Below are 23647 nucleotides of genomic sequence, written 5' to 3'. Positions count from 1 at the left end.
ATACTCTGTGATTCCAGTCAAACAAGTTAGACATTTTTCAAATAACACGTCTTATTTCACCAAGGTGGTCAAAGAGTGTATAAATCAGAAACATTTGGCTTTTAAAAAACGGGACCCTCAGCTTTTAAGATTGGCACAGAAAAACCTTAACCATAAAATAAGAGAAACTCATAGGACTTATAAAGATTCAATTGATAGTGATCTGAGTAATAATCCAAAGAAGTTGTGGTCTAAGTTAAGGTGTATGACTAATATGATACTTAAAGGATAAGTATGCAGGTTGTAAATGATGAGATACTGGCAAATGAACTGAATGATTTTTTCTGTAGGTTCAATGTTGATTCTTATGATTGTAGTGATGTACTGGCCGATATTAGGATTGATGATTCTGTATCTAAACCTCAAATGAGTTTGATGGATATGGTTAAGGCTTTTAAAGGTCTTGACATTAAGAAGGCAATGGGGCTGGCTGGTCTTTCTGCTTTTATCTTGAAAACCTTTGCAGAGGAACTAGCCCCTGCATGTGTGGACATTTTTCAGAGGTCCATTGATTTACATATCATTCCAGATATTTGGAAAAAGTCAATTATTAAACCAGTTCCAAAAAATTCAGTCCTCAAGAGTTCAACGACTTTCGCCCGGTTGCTTTAACCTGTGTTGTTATGAAATGTTTGGAGAGGATGATGGTGTGGAAGCTTAAGGAAAGGTCAAGGACCTTCTTGATCCTTATCAGTTATCAAAATAATAGAGGCACTGATTATGCGATCATTACTGTGGTGCATCAGGTTTTAAAACATCTGGAGGATCCTAAGGCTTATGCCAGGTTGTTCTTTCTTGATCTAAGCTCTACTTTTAATACCGTGCAGCCACACCTCATGCTTTCCAAACTAAGTAGTATGGCTGTAAATACATATAGTATTAAATGGTTTCATGCATTTCTTATTGGTAGGACTCAGTAAGTTAAAATCAAGCAGACTCTTTCTGTGTGTAGGTCCATCAGTATTGTTGTACCCCAGGGATGTGTATGCTCACCACTCTTATTTATACTGTATACCAATGATTACAGGAGCCACAATCCTGGAAATTTTGTTGTAAAATTTGAATTACTTCCATCTGGTCGAAGGTTCCCCACTGCAAGGTTTAGATACAACCCCTATAGGAATTCTTTAGTTCCTCTGGCTACAAGGCTGTTAAGGACATGATTGTGAACTGGTATTGATAGAGCTGTTTCTGTTGTGCAGCTTTACTTTAACCTGTACTGCCCAAGACAAATTTCCCTTAACAGGGACAAATAAAGTAATAAGTATAAGTAAAGTTTAAAGAGTAAAGTTTACACTTACTGAACTGATCTGGATTCACAAATCACAGGCAGCAGCTTCTTAAGAACTTTCAGTCTTTCAGCTTTGTTTCCTCTTTTAACAAAATTATCCATATTAAACTCATCCATCTTCTGTTCTGATGTCAACAACACAAAAACTACAGCTGACCACTGAGATGAAGAGAGTTTGGCTTCACTTAATGTTTTAGATTTCACATAATGTTGAATCTCCTGCAGCAGTGAATCATCACCCAGTTCATTCAGACAGTGAAACAGATTGATGGATTTCTCATGAGATCGAGTGCTGCTGATCTTCTTCTTGATATACTCAACTGTTTTCTCATTGCTGTGAGAGCTTTGATCTGTCTGTGTCATCAAACCTCGTAAGAGATTCTGATTCAAATCCACTGACAAACCCAGAAGAAAACGAAGAAAAAGATCAAAACGTCCATTTTTACTCTTTAGAGCCTCATCTACAGCTCTCTTATACAGATCAGACACTGAAATCTTCTCTCTTTCAGTTTGTTTCTTCATTTTATCAAACACATTTCTGTTGTTGTTTGTGATGGAGGTGTGAGCATAAAGAGCTGCTAGATGTTCCTGGATGCTGAGATGAACAAAGCAGTAAACTTTCCCCTGATACAAACCAAACTCCTCTCTGAAGATCTGAGTACACAATCCTGAGTACACTGATGCTTCTGCTACATCAATGCCACACTCTCTCAGGTCTTCATCATAGAAGATCAGATTGCCTTTCACAAGCTGCTCAAAAGCCAGTTTCCCCAGTTTGAAGATCATGTCTTCATCTTTCTTCTCATAGTCCTTCTGATGTTTGATGTTTGTCTGAATGATCAGGAAGTGTGTGTACATTTGAGTGAGAGTCTTGGGGATCTCTTTTCTTCTCTCTGCTTCACTCAACATTCTCTCTAGAACAGTGACTGAAATCCAGCAGAAGACTGGGATGTGACACATGATGTAGAGACTCCTGGATGACTTCAGGTGTGAGATGATTTGATCAGACAGACTCTCATCACTGATTCTCTTCCTGAAGTATTCCTCCTTCTGTGGATCAGTGAATCCTCGTACCTCTGTGACTCGATCAACACACTCAGAGGGGATGAGATCAGCTGCTGCTGGTCTGGAGGTGATCCAGATGAGAGCAGAGGGAAACAGATTCCCCTTGATGAGGTTTGTCAGCATCACGTCCACTGAGGTTGATTCACTTACATCACACAACCTCACACTGCTGTGAAAATCCAGAGACAGACGACACTCATCCAAACCATCAAAGATGAACAACACTTTATATTCATCACTGGAGATTTCCATTTCTTTTGTTTGTGGGAAGAAAAGATGAAGAAGATCTAAAAGACTGAGTGTTTTGTCCTTCATCAAATTGATCTCTCTGAAAGGAAGTGGAAATATGAGGTGGACGTCCTGATTCTCTTTCTCTTCAGCCCAGTCCAGAATGAACTTCTGTACAGAGACTGTTTTTCCAATGCCAGCGACTCCCTTTGTCAGCACACTTCTGATGTGTTTGTCTTGTTCAGGTAAAGGTTTAAAGATGTCATTACATTTGATTGGTGTCTCCTCTGTTGTTGTTCTTCTGGATTGTGTCTCAATCTGTCTCACCTCATGTTCATTACTGATCTCTCCACTTTCACTCTCTGTGATGTAGAGCTCTGTGTAGATCTCATTCAGTAGTGTTGGGTTTCTCTTATTTGATGTTACCTCATACAAACACTCAAACTTCTTCCTCAGATTTGATCTGAATGTGTTCAGGACTTCAGCAAGAGTAGACTTGTGGCTGTAAAATTAAAATAAAAAAGACAAATACATACTTTACAGAAGTAGAATCATCATAAGACACAGAACATATTAGGTTTACAAAATGTGCCAATTATAGTATTTATAATGTGTTTGTGTTTCATGTGAAAGCCCTTTGTAAAATCTAAAAAAATAATTTTTAAATCTTACAGTTTAACAGGATCCATGTTTTTGCTGAAGTCTTGTGTTTGATTCTCAGACTGCTCAAACTTTCTACAGGTTTCTGTAACAACTGGTCTGGAAGTCAAGACTGACCTTCAACATCATCAAGAAAAAAAATATTAAATACTTATTGTCATTATTACCTTAATAGTTCTACAGGTTTTATACACTTGTGCAGGCACTTGCACATATAGGGCTCAACATGTGCAGAACACATGCCCCTTTTATCCTTACACTACGAAGTGCCCTTTTTTTGGAGGTGTTTTATTACATTTTTTTATTTCATTTTTTTTAATAAATCAATGCTATTGGTGACCATTTACGTCTGTCTGTCTGTCTGTCTGTCTGCTTTACAAATATATTTATCAAATAAAATGTATTAAAAAACAAAATATTTTTGGCTCTGCCCCTAACTCTGCCCCTGAGCGCTGGGAGCTGAAGTTCTACAGCAGTCAGAGCAGCTACAGTGAAGAAAATAAGTATTTGAACACACTGCTATTTTGCAAGTTCTCCCACTCAGAAACCATGGAGGGGTCCGAAATTGCCATCATAGATGCACGTCCGCCGTGAGAGACAATCCAAAAAAAATCCAGAAATCACAATATATGATTTTTTAAAAACTTTTTATTTGTATGATACAGCTGCAAATAAGTATTTGAACATCTGTCTATCAGCTAGAATTCTGACTCTCAAAGACCTGTTATTCTGCCTTCACTCCATTTATTATCCTAAAATAGATTCACCTGTTTGAGGTCATTAGCTGCAAGACACCTGTCCACCCCATACAATCAGTAAGAATCCAACTACTAACATGGCCAAGACCAAGGAGCTGTCCAAGACACTAGAGACAAAAATGTACACCTCCACAAGGCTGGAAAGGGCTACAGGGAAATTGCCAAGCAGCTTGGTGAAAAAAGGTTCACTGTTGGAGCAATCATTAGAAAATGGAAGAAGCTAAACATGACTGTCAATCTCCCTCAGACTGGGGCTCCATGCAAGATCTCTCCTCGTGGGGTCTCAATGATCCTAAAAAAGGTGAGAAATCAGCCCAGAACTACACGGGAGGAGCTGGTCAATGACCTGAAAAGAGCTGGGACCACCGTTTCCAAGGTTACTGTTGGTAATACACAGACGTCATGGTTTGAAATCATGCATGATACGGAAGGTTACCTTGCTTAAACCAGCACATGTCCAGGCCCATCTTAAGTTTGCCATTGACCATTTGGATGATCCAGAAGAGTCATGGGTGAAAGTCATGTGGTCAGATGAGACCAAAATAGAACTTTTTGGTCATAATTCTACTAAACGTGTTTGGAGGAAGAAGAATGATGAGTACCATCCCAAGAACACCATTCCTACTGCGAAGCATGGGGGTGCTTGGGGGTGTTTTTCTGCACATGGGACAGGGCGACTGCACTGTATTAAGGAGAGGATGACCGGGGCCATGTATTGCGAGATTATGGGGAACAACATCCTTCCCTCAGTTAGAGCATTGAAGATGGGTCGAGGCTGGGTCTTCCAACATGACAATGAGCCGAAGCACACAGCCAGGATAACCAAGGAGTGTCTCCGTAAGAAGCATATAAAGGTTCTGGAGAGGCCTAGCCAGTCTCCAGACCAAAACCCAATAGAGAATATTTGGAGGGAGCTCAAACTCCGTGTTCCTCAGCGACAGGCCAGAAACCTGACTGATCTAGAGAAGATCTGTGTGGAGGAGTGGGCCAAAATCTCTCCTGCAGTGTCCTGTGAAAAACTACAGGAAACGTTTGACCTCAAACAAAGGCTACTGTACCAAATATTAACATTGACTTTCTCAGGTGTTCAAATACTTATTTGCAGTTGTATCATACAAATAAATAGTTAAAAAAATCATACATTGTGATTTCTGGATTTTTTTTAGATTATGTATGCACCTATGGACCTACGATGACAATTCCAGACCCCTCCATGATTTCTAAGTGGGAGAACTTGCAAAATAGCAGGGTGTTCAAATACTTATTTTCCTCTAGGTATGTCTTGCAACGGTAAATAAATATCTTGTTGTTTGAGTACAATGCTGTCTCATTAAGAAAGTAACGCACAACATGCGTCTATAACGGCGCATGTTTTACAAATTTGACCAGAGCCGGTTTATCCATAGACGAGATTGGGCAAGTGGGCAATCAGGGGGCACCAAGGGCTCCAAACTGCGACCAAATAAGAGTTTTTGACACAGCGCGAGCAGTTTTTTTTAACAAGTTTTCACGCATGTGAATGGCACCCGTGACAACAATACAGAATGCAGGGTCGGGGTTTTACCGCTTTTTTGCATGACTCGTCTCAATCGTTTAAGACGTTTAACTACGCAGCCCGGGTAGTCAACACATCTCACTCAGTCTCAGACCTGCGGGTTTAAATTTAGACATTGCAGAGATGAGAGATAGAGAAAACTTCTAGCCTACATTAACACCAAAAACATTACAGATTAGAAAGGTCTTATATCAGATGCCCATAAGGAAAACTGAATAGAAGACGAGAAACGTGTAAAGGATACAAGTATGCATATTGCCCTGTCACTCATCTCATTACAATATGCTATCTGGATATAACTTATTGTATATGTAAGTATCGTATGCCTTGAATAGTCAAGGGGGTTGTATGATTATTTGGTTAATAACTTTGTATTCTGAAATCAACTGCATAGAGTTAAGTCTATTTAGTATTTTTCAGTAATGCAAATTTTTGGGGAAAAATGTGAATAATTGCAGGCTGATTTAAGGTGTGCTCAAAATGTTCTCTTGTGCTCCTAACATTTTATGTCAGGGGCTACGGTGCTCCTAATAACAAAAAAGTTAGCTATTTGTAGTCGAAAGTAACATAAATTTAGAATTTTGACCGAGAAAAACAGAACGTGATTTTAGGGCGCATTTGTATGGAAAACAACAATGCCCACAATGCACAGCTCTGCAAGCCACTACCATTAATCAATACACTGCTCAGCTGTATGCTATTGTGTACATATATGCCACCTTGGTATAAGAAAATAGAAACACTCACTTTATAGTCAGACGTGCGTTTATCCCTGCAGGCTTTGGCTGTTGCTTCCAGTTTGGGATTCTAAAATATATATCCAGGACGCCCCTGTCCATATATACGGTACAAAGCTTGGGTGATTGGTTCACCACATAAACGAATTGTGTCGTAGGAGCAGGCTTCACTCAGTTTCTTATTTATTTTTGAGAGTGCTTGGCCAAACGTGTAAATAATCCCAAAGAAGAAATCGACGCACCCTGCACACAAAATGCGTCCATCGCACAACCTGTTCACTTCCCAGATGCGCCTCTGCTCAGCGTCTTCCTCAGTGTGCTCGTGAGCCAAAACATGTCTGTGGAACACACACGCCGTTCAACAAACACGCCCGTACACAAAGTACCTCTCTTTTCCGGGACCATTCACCACACAAACGTCCATATCCTGATCTGATGCAAAAATGTTATACAGAAAGCACACAGCGAGATGAGCAATGAGTGTTTGTAGTCCTACACCCTCGACAAAGATTTAGCAGTTCATTCTTTCAATTACGCAAAATGATGATTTTTACATTATTGAAAGAAGGAAGTGCAACACTGAAATCTGTTTTTCTCCTGTCTCAGGGAAAACTGAGGGAATGATGCACGTCCATTCAAAAACATGACTGGGGTTCTAAAGCTTAACGCAAATGCAGAGGTGGAAAGTAACGAATTACATTTACTCACGTTACTGTAATTGAGTATTTTTTTGTGTGTGTACTTTTACTTTTTTTGAGTAGTTTTTAAAATCTGTACTTTTACTTTTACTTAAGTATGTTTTGTTTAAAGTATTGTACTTCGCTACATTTTAAATCAAATCCGTTACTGAGTAAAAAAAATAAAAAATGCAAGGTGATAAAGGCGTGCCACGGATGATTGATTGATAGCGACTCACAAAAAAAAAAAACATGGAGACGGACGAGACAGGCGCGCGCTAATGCAGACCCTCAATTCAATTCTTATGAAAGAAACCCCTGGCCATATTTAAGTGACCACTTTCCACTGACGTGAAGTGAGTGTTTCATTCCTATTGAAAGTGATTCATGCTCTTGAGTACAGAATTGCTGACCGGGTTTTTACTCTCATTTACGCTCATTTGCACGACATGTTTTTAAAAGCATTCCAAGGTCTAGCAGTTTCTTGTCAACAACTTAAGAATGTCCTCGAGAATGCACAGTTAGAAATTAGACATTGCAAAGAGAGAGAGAGTGAGTGAGAAAGAGAGAGAGAGAAGAATAAAGATCTTAGACATCAGGTAGTCAGGCTAGGAAAGCTAGATAGAAGACAATAAATATGTAAAGGATAAAAGTATATAGCAATGGCACTCATGCTCATTTAATAAGTAAATATGTTGTACTTACAGACATGTGTGGTACTTACTTTTGAGTATCTACAGGATTAAGTGTTTCATTACTGTAAGGACTGGAACAAAAAAATAGGCCCCGGCATTTTGGCCCAGACCGGCCCACTACATAGGATCACAAATACCCCATCTTTGTGCAACCTTGACTATGTATACCAACTCAAAGCCCTACTGTATAATGATTAAGTAGAAAAGTATAAGAGCTGACACATGACATTAAAATCATTTACGTAATGCAAGCACTGTTTAAGCTTTGCAGGTTTAAAAAAAAGCTATTTGTCTTAGCAAGTGTGCACAATGTGTAAACTGACCACCTTATGATTGACTTTCTAAATCAGCATTTCTACTAGCCAATTTTCTTTCCGGTGAAAATAAGAGAAATTAAGAGTGCCACTGAATGCAACAATGATTTGTTTTTTCTTTCGCGTACATGCGACAATCCTGAAAAACATGACAACATTTTTGTGATCAAACATACCGTGTGTCTCAATCAGCTCCCTTGTTCAGTAGTCAGGGCACTGATCAGGGAGTCGGCCATTTTAAGGGCTGTCTCAATCGCAAAATCCGTTCAGTGCACTGGAACGGTCGTTCCCTAAAAATTCCCACAATGCAACGTAAAAACCAGTGAGCATCGATGTTCCTTATGTTCCCTAACCGGAAATCACGTGACCTTTTCTGAAGCTCGCCAACCGAACATCACGTGATCCAACTCAATAAACTTTATGAAATGTTACAGAACTTTTATAAAGACAAACGTTTGTTTTAGTTGTAAATATAAACACACATTGCTACACAGTAAGGAACCACAATCTACTCAATATTTAAAAGAATAATATTTATTTAAAATTGTAAATATATTTATTACATTTAAAATGTAATTATATGCCTCCAATTTTATACACAGATATGTAAGAGAAGAATGACAGCATTTTTCACAATGTACTGTTTTTAAATTTAAGTCAGAGAGATGTTGGTTTTGCCGGTTGTTGATGAGTAACAGCTGTGAGTGATTACAACGCGCTTAAGCAGCCGTGACAGAAAAATAAGTGAACATCGTCCCAATGTGAAGTGAGCTAGGGTCCTTACTAGTGCCCGAACCTGTGTACACGATATACTGATTCACGACCTCGGGAGCTAGGGAACCAATTGAGACACACGGATAAGCTTTCTTTGTTTCTCTGTCGATAGACATAAAGCTTTACCATGGCACAGGCCCCCCATTTTTTGCTGACTTTTTTTTAAGCCTGCTGTGTGCAAGAAGTGTGCAACACTTCTATACAATGTCCTTTGCTTAACCCACTATCCTGCAGTGCAACAGGTAATGTGAAAGATAAATATGTATTTAAAAACATTTAAGTTTAAAGGTGCCCTTCCTCTGTCGTTTTTATTGTTTTATACTGTTGTCTGAGGTCTACTCATGACGTTTGCATGGTTTTTACATCTAAAAACATCAAAAGCAAGAAGTAATATGCCATTTTGTACCCTGATTTCGAAGCTGGTTAGAGAAATGATCCGTTTTAATGGGCGGGCTGCATTGACGACTTGGAAGTAAACGCCCACTGCTATGATTGGATAACAGTTTTTCGTTTAAACTAACTTTCAATTTAATCTCATGTGCAATCAGTTTAATGTTAAGTGAGTGTCTTAAGACACAGTGTCTTTCTTTCACACGCATATTTTATCATAAACCCTTTTGACACACACACGCGTGTCTTTTATCGTAAACCCACGCACAAAAACACACACACACAAACACACACACACGTCTTTTACATAAACCCTTCGATGCGCGTGTTACGAACGCACAAACACACACACACACATGTGTCTTTTATCACATTTGATGCGTGTGCATCATGAATTCGTGTGAATCACGTCCCTCTGAAGAGAAATCCCGGCCGCAACTGATAGTGACACATAGTACTAAAGTGTTTTACTCACACAAACACGTGTATCTTTTATCATAAACCCTTTCAACGTGTGTGCAGCATGAATTCACACACACACACACACACACACACACACACACACACACACACACACACACACAAACACACACACACACACACACACACACACACACACACACACACAATAAAGTGATCTCGATAAGTATCAGAACAATAAAGAAAAGATTTTTCTGTTTGATGTGGAGACCAGAAATTGGTAAGATAAATATCAGTATGCCAGAAGTTTAGAATGTCACATTTTATTAACCTTTGTTTATGTTTCAACACATACGTGCTTTAACAACAAAGAACAACAGCATTAAATGCTGACTTATGTGTATTGTACACAAATGCACATAAGTGAATCAAACTGATCCTACATATTTTATGTTTTTCATGTGTAAACAATCAGGACACAGCTCAGTGCCCATTAAAAAAAATAATGTGACAGATTCTGTACTTTTGTCTCATGTTCATCTTTTAATGTTTAGACATTTCTTGACTCCACAACAAACAGAAGAATACTTATGAAGGGCACTTCTACAGTATGTGTAAAACTGCAACATACACCAACAGTACAGAAAAAGAATACAAGCACAGAATAGACAAGCATTTCAAATTAACAAATTAACTTTAGTCTCAATGTTGATGTAGCTTGTAGCTGAAATATCAGACAAGTAAACTGACAACAGTTTTGTATATGTATAAAGTTGGAATCTCCTAAGCAGGGGCGGATTTAGTGATTTGGGGGCCCAAGGCAAAACCAGGTGTGTCGGGGCCCTAACTATGCCCCCTTTACTGTATTTTTCTATCTCTTTTCTATCTATATATATCTATATCTATCTATCCATCTATCTATCTATCTATATATATATATATATATATATATATATATATATATATATATATATATATATATATATATATATATATAAACACTTATACTGACATGGTAAAAAGATGTGTATAACATCTATGTACTTTATTATTTTACTTTGTGTACTGAATTTCTTTAATATATTTTCATTGAATGCCAGATTACATCCACAATATATTTTAAATTAAAATACTTTGTATTCAAATGAACATAATACGATAAAAAGAAACATAATATGGTTATAAAATAATGCAATCATAGGTGTTAAGAACTCGAGATAAGATAAACAAGGGGTGAAATTTGACTTTATACAGTGGATGGTCATGTATTGCTTCTGCATTACATTATGCAAATAGTTTTTATATTAATGAACTATACAGATGTCATCTATCAGTTAATGTACACATCTTGTACTTTGACGTTCGCTAGTGAAATACAGGGCAAAGCCGATGCATGCTACAGTTTTCATATGAGATTAAAATGAGACTAAAGCCATCACGAATTAGTGTGCATATTGGGGAATGAATTACAATCTTTAGTGGTGCTGGGCAGACATTTCGGCGGACTAAAGCTTGCTTACCTAAAGCCTACCTGAGATTACACGCTAATATTATATAAACTGTAGAACCTGTATTATTTGCGGAGCATACTCACCGGCACACTATCAGTGTCCGTGGCCGAGAGAGAGCTGTGTCTGACAGAAAAGAGGTTGCTGAGAGCAGCACAGGCCGTGCGGTGTTTGTGTGGAGAAAAGCGGAGACTGTGTCTACATTTTTGTGTGAATCATCTTTTCTCCTCCATTGTTGTAGCTACGTTTACTGTTAGTTTATTTCCTTGCAGCTTCGCTCTTTTAATGTATCATACTCACTCGCTGCTGCCTACAGCTCTGCTCGCTAAAACTGCCTGCAACTCTGCTTGCTGATTTGAGCTTTGCGCGTATATGCAGTAGTGCATGGAATGATCCACTCTAAACTATAATAGGGGCGGATTCGTGCAGACGTAATAATAACGTTCAAACCTTTCATGGGAATACACTGAAAAACACAAAAGATGTTTAAATAGAATTCCTAATTAAACAAAATTATGATAGTCTTCTAGGAATCTTGATGATAACCAGGGGCAAAAAGTGGCAGCTCACCAAGTACACCCCTGCATTTTGGGGCCCCTTGGTAACGCGGGGCCCAAGGCGATTGCCGACCTTTGCCTAATGGGTAAGTCCGCCCCTGCTCCTAAGATGGTCTGAGGAGTACGTTTACATGCACAGAATAAGCGGATAACAATCAAAAATCTGCTTATTACATAAAACTGTTTTCATGTGTTTACATGCAAATCAATAAGCCGGCTATGCAGTATGCAGACAACTGCGTTTACATGGAACTTGAAGAATGATCGGTTTTCTCGCAGGCAGTGACGTCACCACCTATAGTACACAATAGTCGTTCAAAAAGTCAATGGCATATCTGTCTTAAGCTGTACTGTTGTATCTCTTCTCGTGTCTGCAGAACCTGTAAATGTAACATGAGCTTCTATTTTAACAGTTTCTCTGCCAACTGCTTTAGTCGAGCGGAGACTTTTATGCGTTACTTTGCGCTTTCTTTCGCGCGTGACGTTTATCTTTCATACGCGGAGACATGCGCACATGGACAAAACCGTGAGAAAGCCGGTTAAGGTGTTTACATGCCACGCGAAATCGGCGTAATGAGCAAAAAACTGCCTGTGCCGATCGGTTTTTGCTTACGCCATTTATGGGCTTTCCCCGATTAAAGAAAACCGATTTACGCGTTTACATGACCCCACCTGTTATCAGTTTATTAAGCATAATCGGCGTAAGACTGTGCATGTAAACGCACTCATTGACAGTTTACACTTAGACAAAACTCATGTTTTCTTACGTTGTCATGTCACGTGTGTTTTGTGAGAATCACTTACATCATACAGTACATTAAACAGCGAATCAGACGTCAATCATCGATGGATTTTCTTCAATCTGTGCTACAGTGTTTCTGGAGGTTGCACGTGTTTAACTGTGTCTGACGACGAACAAGTCGGCGGTCGCGCGTATGTAATGGCGGGTACATGTGTGAAGTTTTGCTTTTAGTTAAAAGATTGGTAAATTCATTTCCACGTCACCCAACACTGGTTATATTCTGCGTGTTTCTACATAGGTTACGAGTAAAACAGCTTTGGACGATTCCGTGTTTGAAGCGATCTGAACAATTCATTCAAACTGATTCGCGAACCACTTTAAAACGAAATCTCATGTATAGATTTATCTGCCGGCTAAATAATTCTGATAATGAGATTATTGTGGGTCTATCTAATATAAGTGTGAGTAGCCTACTACACGATATCAGTCAAAGCTTTGGAGACATTGGTATTGTTGTATTCTGTAGCTATTTATTGTGTGGGTTGATGTGTGGGTTGTTTATCTTGTTTTAATGTCTCGTCTGTAGTATTCTTTTGTTTTATCTGGACTCGGCTGTAATAAGGATTGATTGATTGATTGATTGATTGAAAACATTTGGCCCATTCGCTTTGTAAAGAGTCGACTCAAAAGACTCATTTATTTGCAACACTTTGTAATGAAAACGACTCAAATGAGTCATTAATTCGCGAATGCGCCAGAAACACAAGATAGCAATTTAAAAATAAAATACAAATTTCGTAATTAATTAAAATACAGTAACGAAGGAACGCTGCATAGTGCAAACGAAGTAAAAGTAAAAAATTTTTCCACCTCGGAAGGGCAACTTGAGTCGAGAAGGGCATATGGGCAGTTGCCCGGGCAACCTGAGCAACCCCCCTGTGCACGTCCCTGGTGAGAACGATGACTCACATAATATTTGAGCCTTTGTCTGCTTTGAACTTCGGAGAAGTTTCCTTTATTAAGACATCTAATGTCATTGTGGATAAGCAAATGATCATTGAGCCGACATGTCAGACAACAACTGTCGGAAAAGGAGCTGTTGTAAGCTGGAAATACAATAAATAAAGTTAAAACAGCCATAGAGTCCGTGGTCTCTTAACTCACCACTGTCAGTTTTCGCATATTGACGCGGGCAGACCAAAGCGCGAATACACGTGAAGGGGTCACTCGCGCTCTGCATCTCATGCAACACATGCGACAGATTGCGACCATGTCCTCTTGCTTTCCATGTGAAATCAATGCTTCGCTGAGTGATTGACAGCATAATGATTGACAGCATAATGCAATCGTGTTCCCGTTAGTTAAGCATACGATTTAGATATATCTTATCTGAAGATTATGTAAATGGCATATACGCAGTCTTCTAGCTGTGGCAAGCTGTGTTTTAATGTTTCATAAATTTCTCAAAGTCATGACTGTTTAAATACACTTGGCATCACATGCATGATTTAAGGTAAAGTGACACTTTTTCGCGTCAATTCACAATCATTTAAACCATGCAGCTGTTATAGAGCCGATGCCAAACGATCACGCGAGGATGCGAAACTGACGCGTCTTTACAAACTAATACGTTTACAATGTATTACATTGATGAAAAAGGGAATTAAACTTGTCATGCCATAAATTTCTGAAATAAAAGAAAGGGTTTTACGTCTGAATCCCCGAAACTTACCTGTATGTGAGACTGCACGTTCTCCAGAGAGCTCGTGTTGATTCACGCCTTCAGATTCAGAATATAAAATCCATTTGCAGTTTTGTAAACAAACGTATATGAGAAATATTAATATTCCATCAGATTTAGTATCAAATAATCCTCAGTATATATAGTTTTCAATAGGCACGCACTTAGTTTCGGTCTAGTCACGTGTGAAGGCAATTAAACACGCTTGGGCTGCCCTCTACTGGTAAAAGCTAATGACATTTTTATTTTTACACAGGTTTTAATTGGACATTTTAAAGTGGAAATAACATAATATAGACATGTTTCTGAAATGTTTTTTTATCTTGGGCATCTTCACATTGGAGTCAAGAGTTCATATAAAAATTTTGGTTAATAAATGTTACAGACATATTGAGATATGAACTACTTCCTGTTTGGCGGCTACGCCATAGGTATATTTTGGTCTGTGTTGGGCAAATGCTTCCGAAAATCAAAAATCCTTCTAGTAACTTTTGTGAGGCTTGGTCCAAGGATCATGTACGTGGAATTTCATGAAGTTTCGACAAAATTTGTGACCTGTGAAACTTTTTTAAGGTTTTGTGTTCTATCCAATATGGTGGAAGAACGACATGGATCTGTGACTTCATCTTCTCAAGCAACTTACACCGGTACTGCCCGAACATTTTAAAGTTTGAACGGTGTCTCTGCGTCAAACGGTCTGGTCGCTAGAGCTGACACAAAAAATCTACCCGGGAATAATAATAATAACTAGAAAATGCATTTCGGGACGAACTGCAAAAGTGTGCTTGCTCTGGTGCCGCCGATTTAGTTTGTGCATCCTCACATTGGAGTCCCAAGTTCATGTACAAAGTTTGGTTTCAATACGTGAAAGCGTTCCTGAGATAAACTACTTCCTGTTTTGGCGGCGTCGACGCACATTTAGTTTTTGCGGTTAACTTATTTACTCACTTAAGTACACATAACCAAAAGTTTATAATATGGAATATAACATTGTTTTATGCAGTTTTTTGTCAATGCTAATTATTTCACGACCTCTATTTAAACTACAACCGCCATTTTAATAGCTGGCAAACATTAGGCTAGCTTCTAATAAGAGAAATTATACTTTTAGATTTCGTCAGGGCAGTAATATCAGGTGTATGTTTGTCAGCGCGATACGCATGCAGTGGTGCAGGTGCTGGGCTGTGAGCGATGGGCGATTAACTTACTATCTGTCTGATTATTTAGGCTTCAACGTGGCAAACTCAGCCTACATTCATGAAGATTTTAACAGAGGTGGAAAGGGTAGCCAAAAACTTTACTGAAGTTAAAGTAAAAGTAACTAAATAAATAATTACTCAAGTAGAAGTAAAAAGTATGCAATGAAAATAATACTCAAGTAGCGAGTTACTAGTTACTCATGAAAAAATAAATCTAGATATATGCACACACACGCACACACACACGCACACACACACACACACACACGCGCGCACACACACACACACACACACACGCAGTGCCCTCCATAAGTATCAGAACAATAAAGACAAGCTTTTTCTGTTTGATGTGGAGACCAGAAATTGGTAAGATAAATATCAGTATGCCAGAAGTTTAGAATGTCACATTTTATTAACCTTTGTTTATGTTTCAACACATACATGCTTTAACAACAAAGAACAACAGCATTAAATGCTGACTTATGTGTATTGTACACAAATGCACATAAGTGAATCAAACTGATCCTACATATTTTATGCTTTTCATGTGTAAACAGTCAGGACACAGCTCAGTGCCCATTAAAAAAAATAATGTGACAGATTCTGTACTTTTGTCTCATGTTCATCTTTTAATGTTTAGACATTTCTTGACTCCACAACAAACAGAAGAATACTTATGAAGGGCACTTCTACAGTATGTGTAAAACTGCAACATACACCAACAGTACAGAAAAAGAATACAAACACAGAATAGACAAGCATTTCAAATTAACAAATTAACTTTAGTCTCAATGTTGATGTAGCTTGTAGCTGAAATATCAGACAAGTAAACTGACAACAGTTTTGTATATGTATAAAGTTGGAATCTCCTAAGATGGTCTGAGGACATTGACAGTTTACACTATAACAAAACTCATGTTTTCTTACGTTGTCATGTCACGTGTGTTTTGTGAGAATCACTTACATCATACAGTACATTAAACAGCGAATCAGACGTCAATCATCGAATTCATGGATCATGGATTTTCTTCAATCTGTGCTACAGTGTTTCTGGAGGTTGCACGCGTTTAACTGTGTCTGACGACGAACAGGTCGGCGGTCGCGCGTATGTAATGGCGGGTACATGTGTGAAGTTTTGCTTTTAGTTAAAAGATTGGTAAATTAATTTCCACGTCACCCAACACTGGTTATATTCTGCGTGTTTCTACATAGGTTACGAGTAAAACAGCTTCGGACGATTCCGTGTTTGAAGCGATCTGAACAATTCATTCAAACTGATTCGCGAACCACTTTAAAACATTTGGCCCATTCGCTTTGTAAAGAGTCGACTCAAAAGACTCATTTATTTGCAACACTTTGTAATGAAAACGACTCAAATGAGTCATTAATCCGCGAATGCGCCAGAAACACAAGATAGCAATTTAAAAATAAAATACAAATTTCGTAATTAATTAAAATACCGATGCCAAACGATCACTGCTACGCGAGGACGCGAAACTGACGTCTTTACAAACTAATACGTTTACAATGTATTACATTGATGAAAAAGGGAATTAAACTTGTCGTGCCATATATCACTGAAATAAAAGAAAGGGATTAAAATATGTCTGAATCATATAATTCCTACCTGTATGTGAAAATGCACGTTCTCCAGAGAGCTCGCGTTGATTCAAGCATTCAGAATATAAAATCCATTTGCAGTTTTGCGTCCGAAACCGCATATTGTATAGTGAATAAGATGAAGTTTACGATTCTAAAAATATGTATCCAGGAATCTGTCCATATACGATACGAAGATTGGGTGGCAGCCGAGGTTACTGAGTCCTCCACGGGCTCGCAGCAGAGTCTGAGGGTGTCGCCTCTTCTCCGGGCTTTTTCTGCTTTCTCTTCCTCAGCTCTTCGCTGTATTGTGGCTCTTAAAGGAACACCGATTCTCTGAAAAGCTCTTTTAAATTCCATTTTGCCATTTTAACATTAAAACTACATCCCGCCATTGTTATTCAAACTTTTCCACGGAGCAATAGCCTGTTAGCTTAGCTTCTAAAGATGGCTGCCGCTATCTTTACATTCTGTCTAAAAAACACGTTTGAACGTAAAGGCTGCCCTCTACTGGTAAAGGCTAATGACATTTTTTATTTTTACACAGGTTTTAATTGGACATTTTAAAGTGAAAATAACATAATATAGACATGTTACTGCAATGTTTTTTTATCTTGGGCATCTTCACATTGGAGTAAAGAGTTCATATAAAAATTTTGGTTAGTAAATGTTACAGACATATTGAGATTTGAACTACTTCCTGTTTTGGCGGCGTTGACGCACATTTAGTTTGGGCTGTGGCGCGCAAACGCTTCCGAAAATCAAAAATCCTTCTAGTAACTTTTGTGAGGCTCGGTCCAAGGATCGCGTACGTGGAATTTCATAAAGTTTGGACAAAATTTGTGACCTGTGAAACTTTTTTAAGGTTTTGTATTCTCTCCAATATGGCGGCCGAACGACATGGATCTGTGACTTCATCTTCTCAAGCAACTTACACCGGTACTGCCCGAACATTTTAAAGTTTGAACGGTGTCTCTGTGTCAAACGGTCTAGGCGCTAGAGCTGGCCAAAAAAATCTACCCGGGAAAAATAATAAAAATAATAATAAAACTTAAGAAGAACAATAAGTGTGCTTTTGCAAGCACACTTAACTAGAAAATGCACTTCCGGAGGAACCGCAAAAGTGTGCTTGCTCTGGTGCGGTCATTAACGTGATTTGTGAATAGCACCTTTGGGAGTACTTCGACTCGCCTGAAAAGTCCGCTCCCCTTCTCACTCTCATAATGGGAGAGGGAGGGTGTTACTGCGCCGAGTCGAAGTACTCCCAAAAGTGCTATTACGCTATAAAATATAGTTCCTGTTTTAAGTCCGCTTAGAAAAGCGCTATGTTTTATTTTGTACCACCAAACTTGCTCGTATAACTACTCGTCTTAAATAGGAAAAACGTTGATGTGTTTAGTCACTTCTAACTTTATCTCTGAGTGGTACAATTGAATGAATGGGGCTAAGCTAAATGCTATCGAAGCATCGCAGCACGCTCCAGCGCTTACGTGCACGCACACAGATGATAGAGGGATGTATCAACAATTCTTAGTTAAGGTAATAACATATTTTAATATTGAAAATGAGTAGACTATTCCTTTAAGATTGTAGAAACATGGTGGCACAAAATGGCAACTTCCATGTAAGGGGACCCTCGGTGTATGTAGATAAAAACATCTCATTCTAAAGTAATGAAAACATAACGGTTCATTATATAAGGTCTTTATACACCCCTGATAATATAGTTTGTATATTATTTTGCATGTAGATAAAAACGTCTCATTCTAAAGTAATAAAAACATAACGGTTAATTATGAAAGGTGTTTATACACCCCTGATAATATAGTTTTGTATATTATTTTGCATTTCTGTCAAGAGATCCTTCTAAAAATTACACACTGCACCTTTAAAGTAGGCCAGAGTTCACGTCACCAAAAGCAGCAGATATAAGCTGCATTTTATTGATCATAAGCTCATTTTTAAAATAAGCGATAGGAGAGAGCGACAGCAGCACTGATAGCCTAATATCATTGCATTTCTTTACTATTTATGAATATGATTGTGTGTTGAGCGTCTACGACAGGGCTATTCAATTAGTTTGTCATGAGGGCCAGAGATATATCAGTGATGATGACTACATATACATTTAAACATACTCATGTTGTATTTTGAAACTGCATAACAACAAAATCAGTGCATTGTACAATATACTTTTTCTACAAACATGTATTTTCAAACTGCATACAACAAAACTTGTGCATTGTAATATGACCAAGTAGGCTTTATCTACATCCAGACATGTTCGTATTTTGTATTTTAAATAGGGCTGCACGATAAATCGCATGCGATACCACGCGCATCACGTCAGTAATGCCGGTTCCTTGATTAGTATTAAATCGCCATCAGCTGTTTTCAGATAGCGCGACATTAACTGCACAGAGCCGTAGTTCCCTGACAATTTGGGCCATATCGCAGGCGATACGTCCGCGATAATTAATGCGAAATTGCCCCGATTGTCAGGGAACTACGGCTCTGTGCAGTTAAAGCTGCTCCATCTGAAAAAAGCTGATGGCGATTTAATACTAATCAAGGAACCGGCATTACTGACGTGATGCGCGTGACAAACACATGCGATTTATCGTTCAGCCCTAATTTTAAAACTGCATAACAACATAAGTGCATTGTAAGATACCCGAGTAAGCTTTATTCTACATTTAAAGGGGTAAATAAGAGCCATATCACACTCATTGAGAATTTAACTTATTTACTCACTTAAGTACACATAACCAAAAGTTTATAATATGGAACATAACATTGTTTTATGCAGTTTTTTGTCAATGCTAATTATTTCACGACCTCTATTTAAACTACAACCGCCATCTTAATAACTGGCAAACATAAGGCTAGCTTCTAATAAGAGAAATTATACTTTTAGATTTCGTCAGGGCAGTAAAATCAGGTGTATGTTTGTCAGCGCGATACGCATACAGTGGTGCAGGTGCTGGGCTGTGAGCGATGGGCGATTGACTTACCCGCCTAAATTGCATTCTTGTTTGAGAACGATGACTCGCATAATATTTGAGCCTTTGTCTGCTTTGAACTTCGGAGAAACGCCAGGATCTTTTATCCAGTTCACAAAAATCGTTTCCTTTATTAAGACATCTAATGTCATTGTGATCATTGAGCCGACATATCAGACAACAACTGTCGGAAGAGGAGTTGTTGTAAGCTGGAAATACAATAAATAAAGTTAAAACAGCCATAGAGTCCGTGTTCTCTTAACGCACCACTGTCAGTCTTCGCATCTTGACGCGGGCAGACCAAAGCGCGAATACACGTGAAGGGGTGACTCGCGCTCTGCATCTCATGCAACATATGCACGCGCATCAAGATTGCGACCCTGTCCTCTTGCTTTCCATGTGAAATCAATGCTTCGCTGAGTGATTGACAGCATAATGATTGACAGCATAATGCAATCGATCGTGTTCCCGTTAGTCAAGCATACGATTTAGATATATAACTTTCTTATCTGAAGATTATGTAAATATACGCAGTCTTCTAGCTGTGGCAAGCTGTGTTTTAATGTGTTTAAATACACTTGGCATAACATGCATGATTTAAGGTAAAGTGACACTTTTTCGCGTCAATTCACAATCATTTAAACCATGCAGCTGTTATAGAGCCGATGAAAAACTATCACTGCTAACGTTACGCGAGGACGCGAAACTGACGTCTTTACAAACTAATACGTTTACAATGTATTACATTGATGAAAAAGGGAATTAAACTTGTCGTGCCATATATCACTGAAATAAAAGAAAGGGATTAAAATATGTCTGAATCATATAATTCCTACCTGTATGTAAAAATGCACGTTCTCCAGAGAGCTCGCGTTGATTCAAGCATTCAGAATATAAAATCCATTTGCAGTTTTGCGTCCGAAACCGCATACTGTATAGTGAATAAGATGAAGTTTACGATTCTAAAAATATGTATCCAGGAATCTGTCCATATACGATACGAAGCTTGGGTGGCAGCCGAGGTTACCGAGTCCTCCATGGGCTCGCAGCAGAGTCTGAGGCTGCCGCCTCTTCTCCGGGCTTCTCTGCTTTCTCTTCCTCAGCTCTTCGCTGTATTATGGCTCTTAAAGGAACACCAGATTCTCTCAACAGCTCTTCTCTATTCCATTTTGCCATTTAAACCTTAAAACTACATAACGCCATTGTTATTCAAACTTTTTCACGGAGCAATAGCCTGTTAGCTTAGCTTCTAAAGATGGCTGCCGCTATCTTTACATTCTGTCTAAAAAACACGTTTGAACGTAAAGGCTGCCCTCTACTGGTAAAGGCTAATGACATTTTTATTTTTACACAGGTTTTAATTGGACATTTTAAAGTGAAAATAACATAATATAGACATGTTACTGCAATGTTTTTTTATCTTGGGCATCTTCACATTGGAGTAAAGAGTTCATATAAAAATTTTGGTTAATAAATGTTACAGACATATTGAGATTTGAACTACTTCCTGTTTTGGCGGCGTTGACGCACATTTAGTTTGGGCTGTGGCGCGCAAACGCTTCCGAAAATCAAAAATCCTTCTAGTAACTTTTGTGAGGCTCGGTCCAAGGATCGCGTACGTGGAATTTCATGACGTTTGGACAAAATTTGTGACCTGTGAAACTTTTTTAAGGTTTTGTGTTCTCTCCAATATGGCGGCCGAACGACATGGATCTGTGACTTCATCCTCTCAAGCAACTTACACCGGTACTGCCCGAACATTTTAAAGTTTGAACGGTGTCTCTGCGTCAAACGGTCTGGTCGCTAGAGCTGACACAAAAAATCTGCCCGGGAATAATAATAATAAGAATAATAAAACTTAAGAAGAACAATAAGTGTGCTTTTGCAAGCACACTTAATAAAACTTAAGAAGAATAATAATAAAACTTAAGAAGAACAATAAGTGTGCTTTTGCAAGCACACTTAATAAGAATAATAAAACTTAAGAAGAACAATAAGTGTGCTTTTGCAAGCACACTTAATTAAAGCTGCAAGCAGCGATGGAAGGGCCCTCGCACGCATGTGCACCGCCACCCTATGGCATTAGTAAAGGAGTGAACCAGGGGGATATGATTTAAAGTGGGTAAATATAGGTGGATATTCAAAGGAAACTGATGTGCCACACCGCCTGTGTGCAGCAGGTGGCGCTATGACTGTTACTGAATATTGCAATGCTGATGTGTTCAGGCCAGGACCTTTATCATACGTGTGAAGTCGGGGGCAGATCGGACAATGTATGTCTGAATTACAACAGCTTCCTGTTTCATGGCGAAACATCAAACTTTGCCAGGCCGCCACGGACACGCCCTTCAACGAAAAGTCAAGATCTTCACTATTTATCACCACAAAGGGCTTAACATCAGTCTGACCAAATATGATGATGTTTTGATTAAATCTCTAAGAGCAGTAAATCACAGCGTAAAACATGGTATTTCCTGCTACCTCTAGGTGGCGCTATGACTGAAGCTGAATATTGGCATTGAAATGTGTTCAGGTCAAGACCCTTAACTAACGTGTGAAGCGTGGGGCAGATTGGACATTGTATGACTAAATTAGAGCCACTTCCTGTTTCATGGCGAAAATTTCGAACTTTGTCAGGTCGCCACGGACACACCCTCCAACGAAAAGTCAAGATCTCCGCAATTTAGCATCGCAAAGGCCTTTAGATGAGACTGACCAAATATGATAATGATCGGAATAAATCGCTAGGAGGAGTTCGTTAAAGTATGACGCTTGGAAATGTCAAAAAATGACAGAAAATTCAAATTCATGGCCGACTTCCTGTGGGGTTTAGACCTTAGCTCCAAGAGACTTTTTTGTAGGTTTTGGGGTGCTAGATGACCCTACCAAATTTCATATCTGTACGTTTTTCGTAGTGGGGGGTCTGTTCTCTTGAAATTTTGCAGGTGGTGCTATCGAGCCATTTCTACACGCCCACATCTGACGCCTATACTACATGTAAATTTTCGCCACTTCTGACACGTGTGCAAATTTTCATGAGTTTTCGGGTATGTTTAGGCCCTCAAAAATGCAATTAATTTCGGAAAATAATAATAAATATAGCTGCAAGCAGCGATGGCGGGCCCTCGCACGTATTTTTACCGCTACACGGTGCCTCAGAGAAAACGATGCACGGTGGGCAAGTGCATCAAGTGGGTAAATATCGGTGGACTATTTATGTTGTTACTGACCCAATTGGGGACTGTAGGTAAAAGAAACCCCACATTTTGGACAAACGGGGGCGCTAGTGAGCGACTTAAGAGGCACACCTATGTCTGACCTGTTTGTCAACACTTAACAGTTGACAACTCTGATGCGTGTGCCAAATTTGAAGTTAATCTAAGCATGCCAAGAGGCTTAAATATTCCTGAAATAATAGTAAACTTTGATGCGTTGCCATGGCAACAGCGTTCGAGATGTCAAAAATCCCTTCGCATTTTATCATCTCCAATGTCTCAGCATCATGTTGACCACGTTTGGTGTCAATCGCATGAATATCCTAGAAGGAGTATTTAAAAGTTCACTGCATGCAACTGAAGGGCTTAAATATGCTTTTAAAATGAAAGTAAAGTTTGAAGCGCTGTCATGGGAACAACGTTCGAGATATCAAAAATCCATTCGCAATTTATCATCTACTATGTCTTGGCATCATGTTGA

The 23647-nt window shown here is 38.8% G+C and overlaps 1 protein-coding gene across 1 annotated transcript in view; it reads right to left on the bottom strand.

The window, feature by feature from the left end:
- LOC141361723 (protein NLRC3-like) overlaps positions 1 to 23647 on the bottom strand; it is an 843841-nt gene that overhangs the window by 744355 nt on the left and 75839 nt on the right. The window contains exons 4-5 of the mRNA XM_073863417.1: positions 3296 to 3400; positions 1341 to 3125 (exon numbers count right to left, since the gene is read on the bottom strand). Coding sequence (XP_073719518.1) covers positions 1341 to 3125; positions 3296 to 3400 — 1890 coding nt within the window. The remainder of the gene's footprint in view (positions 1 to 1340; positions 3126 to 3295; positions 3401 to 23647) is intronic.

This window comes from Misgurnus anguillicaudatus, chromosome 24 (assembly GCF_027580225.2).
Source record: "Misgurnus anguillicaudatus chromosome 24, ASM2758022v2, whole genome shotgun sequence".
Taxonomy (NCBI): Eukaryota; Metazoa; Chordata; class Actinopteri; order Cypriniformes; family Cobitidae; genus Misgurnus; species Misgurnus anguillicaudatus.
This window is presented reverse-complemented; position numbering and strand designations above follow the sequence as displayed.